Source organism: Triticum urartu, chromosome 1A (genome assembly GCF_056163025.1).
Source record: "Triticum urartu cultivar PI428250 chromosome 1A, HENAU_Tu73, whole genome shotgun sequence".
NCBI classification, from domain to species: Eukaryota; Viridiplantae; Streptophyta; class Magnoliopsida; order Poales; family Poaceae; genus Triticum; species Triticum urartu.
The window spans coordinates 538,729,192-538,734,256 of record NC_141873.1 but is presented as its reverse complement, the minus strand read 5'-3'; the positions used below and the strand labels follow the sequence as shown (position 1 = coordinate 538,734,256).

At 41.9% G+C, this 5,065-nt stretch overlaps 1 protein-coding gene and 1 non-coding gene across 2 annotated transcripts; one reads left to right on the top strand and one right to left on the bottom strand.

The window, feature by feature from the left end:
- Positions 1-2,892: 2,892 nt before the first annotated feature.
- Positions 2,893-3,902, top strand: LOC125537822 (uncharacterized). The gene is made up of 3 exons (XM_048701140.2): positions 2,893-2,988; positions 3,070-3,128; positions 3,482-3,902. Exons 1-3 carry the CDS (start codon positions 2,916-2,918, stop codon positions 3,617-3,619), a joined length of 270 nt encoding a protein of 89 aa, XP_048557097.1. The 5' UTR covers positions 2,893-2,915; the 3' UTR covers positions 3,620-3,902.
- A 498-nt stretch (positions 3,903-4,400) lies between these two features.
- Positions 4,401-4,488, bottom strand: TRNAM-CAU (transfer RNA methionine (anticodon CAU)). Its single transcript is given in 2 exon segments — positions 4,401-4,436; positions 4,451-4,488. It is a non-coding gene; the product is annotated as a tRNA-Met (tRNA).
- Positions 4,489-5,065: the final 577 nt, after the last annotated feature.

Genomic DNA, 5,065 nt, shown 5'->3' with positions numbered 1-5,065 from the left:
ACAATCAGAATAGAAACTATGATCGACCCTTACGAGATGAGAAAAATAGGTAGATGGTCATATTTATGGACATCGTGTCCTTCCTTACACCAAAGTTCGTTCTCATGAAGAACGTTGTCGATATTATTCTTAAGTTCATTGATGGTTCCGTTGATAGATATGCCTTGAGCCATATGCGACTCAAGGCATATCTAACAACAGAACCACCAACAAATTTAAGAATTTGGGCAACGTTGAAAGAACTTTGGTCTAAGGAAGAACACAATATCCATAAATATGACCATCTGTCTATTCTTGTCGTCTTGTAAGGGCTGCTCACAGTTTGTATGCCCGTTGTGCCTGCTGAATCATGCAGAAGACATCAATGTCGCCCTTTAAAATGTAAAGTCAAATAGTACTACCTCAGTCCGTATTTAATTGGCCCCCTAGTATTTTGAACCAGACTTTGACCGTCCATATGACTAATAAAATATAAAATATATGCTACAAACGTACATTGTTAGATTTGTATTTGAAAGTGCTTTCTGACGGTATAATTTTTGTGACATATAATTTAGATTTCATTAGTTAAATTTGTTGGTCAAAATTTAGCCCAAAATGAAAGGGACCTAATAAACCCGGATGAAGGGGGTACCAACTAATATAGCATTGAGCTAAAATCTAGGAAAAAGATCGCAGGCACTCATAGGCAGTTGTAAATTTTTACGCCACCTTCTTGAACGAATTGTTTAATTTCAAATGGACACTGACTGAACACTGAAAAAAGGTAGTGCACATTAAATAAAAGTTTACCGACAATGTCTAATAATTATCAACCAGAGTTTCTCAATGGACTCCCAGGTATCTTCCCAATTTTGCTCCATCCATTGCAGCTGCTATAAAATAGAATTAGTATGACATATACACAAAAAAGTGCAGCAATACTAAAAATGAACATGAGAATGAAAGTAATACCTTTGAAGTATATGCAATTTTCCCTCTTGGCGCCGCCATAGCAGATCGATGTAAGTTTCTCTACAACGGGTTTGCATTTTTCCAAGTTCATGGTCTTCCTCTTCATCCTTCAACGAATCAGCTAAAACCATCAGCCTAATTGTTATGGATATACGTGTCGCATAGGAGATTCCATTCCTTAAGAAAGGCTAGAAAATTCTCTGCCTTTTTCTTACGAAAACATTAAAAAGACCAAGACAATTTATATTCGGTAGACTAGAGAGAGTACTTGTATAGCATACGTATAAGATGCATTGCGACATGCCTCTGTGCTTGGATGGTTAAACTTGAAGGGCTCACATACATAGCTATTAAGATCAACAACCCGTCGCTGGAAATATTAAAAAAAATGATATTATATATGCACATGGTATTGAAGAGAAATCACTAACTTGTACTTTTAAACAAGTAAGGTAGAATTATACCATTTGGAGTTGATGACCAAGCTATTGTTGCACCCAGGCACAAGCCGGTGGACATTCCACCAGGACCTGAATAAAGGTCGAGAAGTGTCCCTTTTGTCGATGGAGAGTCAGCCTCTGATTCAGCATCACCATCAGATGTGATCCTAGAATTATTGTTATTACCTACAAGCAAGTCAAATGGTTGATTACCAAAAAAAGGCTTAGGTCTTATATTTGAATTTACAGGTACGAGTTGTAGGTAGGCACTAAATTTTTAAGGCTTCGTTTTTCTCGGGCAAGCTGCTATGAAAGCATTTATTCCAAGCTATGGGGCTTATAGGCCCTGATTGTTTGGGTTTTTTCTTTTGTTTTTTCAGCTTTTTTACTTTGATAAAAAAGCCATAAATAAAAGCTCCTAATAGGTGCCATAGTTGAGTTTGATGCCTTGGTCCACTCGGAAGCTAACCCATGGAGTGAGAACCAAATCAGCAACCAGCGCTTCTGCCTCCGCCTTGACGGCTCGACCGGGTAGGTTAGGACCCCGATCAAAGCAAGCACGCAGCGGCAACGTCCTCGTTTACTCAAAAAGAAAAGCAAATCAATACTCCGGTGCATCACAATTGCAACCCGCTGCCACGTAGGTGGCGGCCGGTCATCATTGATCCCACAGGTGCGGTGCTGTGCATGCATCTTGGTCGTAGTGGCAGCTTTGCCCACAGGCACAACTCATGGACGCACCGACAAGGATGATGATAGTGCATGTAGACGCACACATCACTGTAATCAGGATAGCTGGCTAGGCCGGGTAGGCTACTAGGTTAGGAGTACCACATGACATGCATGTAGATGTAACCACTGCATTTCATCCAGGACCCTTCTATCCGTTCGATCGTGCCCGTGCACTCACGCTGACGCATCGTTGCGCTCGTAGTCCCCTCCATTTCACCGACTCGTATCAATCTTCTAGCTAACTATCTGTAGGCTTTCCGTCCGTAAATATAAGATGTTTTGAATATTTGAATGTGTACTATATACGGACTAGAATGGGTGAACAAACACATGCACTAAAATATGTCTATATTTATTTGATTCAAAATTAAGTTAGAACATCTTATTGTGATGAACAGAGGGAGTAATTACTATTCCTATACATGAACCACACGTGGTTCAGCACGATCGAACGATTTTGTCATCGGTGTGCATAGTGAAAACTGAAAAGGCCAAACAATCGATGTTGTCGAGGACGACCAGACCAGCTCGTGCACTTCTGAAGCTGGAAGCATATGCATGCATGATCTCGGGCAAATGAAGCACCATACGTAGTGGTTGACATTGTTCTGATCAGATTCATCACTGTCGCATAGACCAAATCAATGGTGACCTGAATCATTTGCACCATTGCAAAAAAGGTGCCGCCACTTGCCCTCTTACAGCTGCACACTCCACTCATCGCCAGTATATAAGGAGGAGATAAGATGACTAACTCATAGCACAGGTAGGAGTGGTACAAGAAATCGGATGGCTAAACTGACAATGCCCGTCTTCACCGCCGTCTTCTTGATGGCCCTGTTGATCACTGCATCATCTTCAGGTACGATGTTTCTTCCCTCTTGCCTCTTTTTCATCGGTTTACCCTAATGCGAATGAGCTTCATTAGTTTATCTGGTTTCAGCGCATCCAGGAGAAGTTTCAACGACAGAACGTGATAGGGATGCCTCCAAAGTGACAAAGGTCTGTATGTTTTTGACATCAAGGTCTGCATATGTTAATAATCCGAAAGAATTGGTAGACTTGGGTTATGTCAAACATATGGTGTCATCTATGAAAAGTATGGCATTTTGTTAATTATTAATGTTGCTTGGTCCGTCTGAGAGAAATTGAAGGGAATGCCAGAGCTAGTGTCATTATGTACACTCCGTTACATTATTTTTCATTTTCTCACATTCATGATAACAAAATGTCAAATGCTGATTGACTGAAGATGGTACTAAACTACAATTGTGTATGGCTCTAGATACGTACACAGATCAACAGGCAGAACTGCTTATAAAGTCTACTGATCTTTTTCCGTTTGTTTAACCCAGGGTCACACTTCTCTTTACCATCTTCGGATGCAGAGTAACAGCAGGATGAGGATTCTGACGGATTTTCTGGACTACGACTATGGAGGAGCCAACTCCAGACACGATCCACGCAGGAGGCCCGGGAACGGAGGACACTAGGCACTAGCTAATAGCTCGCTCTCCCAACCATTCGACAGAGTCCGGTGTTTTGGACTAGTGTCATGTGTGTGCGTGTTCACTATTCAGGGCATTTTGTTATCTGAGACAGTTAGATTGTCGATCTGGTATTACAAATCAGGAGTATTTGAGGTAAAAGAATACTCGTAACAGATAAAAAGAGAGTGGTGCATTACAAAATCAGGAGTATCTATTATTTTTAGCTGTACTGTGATGTTGTAATCTTAAGAGTTAAAATGAAGCACTCCAAAAGTCCAGTTCGGCAGGGAAGGGAAATCTCAGAACCAACCATGGCGATTGTCTGGCTAACCCGTAGATACGTAGCTTTCCCGTCATTTGTGCCTGCTTAATATTGGCCGTAGCTTCTAGGAGTAAAAAAAATTTTTGAACAAGCTTCTAGGAGTATTTGGGAGAAAGAAATCCCTCGAACCGGGTATTTTCTCGAGAGAAGATAGGCATCAGTGCATCACGTACGGGTCATGGTGAAATGAGATGGCTTAGCTAAGCTTCCAGTGTTGGTTTTATTGAAAACAAAGAAAAGTTTAAAAAAAAAGTCAGGTGAATGGATTAGTGAAGATGGCATCTCCAAGCGCTTCATTACAGGTCTAACGACAGATGAAGGCACTGTTAAAGGCTGAACAAAAAATTAAGAAAAAGAAGACAATGTTCAGACTAGCTCAGTTCACCTGACGAATCAGGTGCACATGCGGCGACCCAAGTTGCCGCAGAGCGTTTCATCACTACAAGGTCATATAATAAATGGTGGGGTGAGAGAGGCTCGAACTCTCGACCTCAGGATCACTCGCATTCAGCTATGAGACCTACGCGCTAGCCAACTGCGCCACCACCCCACTTGTTGCTTAACAAGCGAAACAAACATCCTTGTTCAGCAGCAGGACCATTGCAAATCATGAGTGGTTCACTGTGTTCAGTTTAACGCTACTCAAGGAATGACTGTATCTCACCAAATCATTATTCCCCATTTTCTCACATTCATGATAACAAAATGTCAAATGCTAGTACTGGTCAGGTGATTGACTGAAGATGGCACTACTAATTAAACTACAACACACAGAACTGCTTATGAAGTCTGCTGGTCCTTTTCCGTTTGTTTAACCCAGGGTCACACTTCTCTTTACCGTCTCCAGATGCAGAGTCACAGCAGGATGATAGTTCTGACGGAGGTTCAGGACTACGACTATGGAGGAGCCAACTCCAAACACGATCCACACAGGAAGCCAGGGAAGGGAGGGCATTAGCTGCTAGCTCTCCGGGTCCGGTGTTTTGGAGTGGTGTCATGTGTGTGCGTTTTTTTTTTTTGCGTATCCACTATTCAGGGGTATTTTGTACAGTTAGGCCTCTTTTTTTTGGGGGGGGGGGGGGGGGGGCAGTAAAGACTCAATGGAAAAATTCCTATCCAATACATCA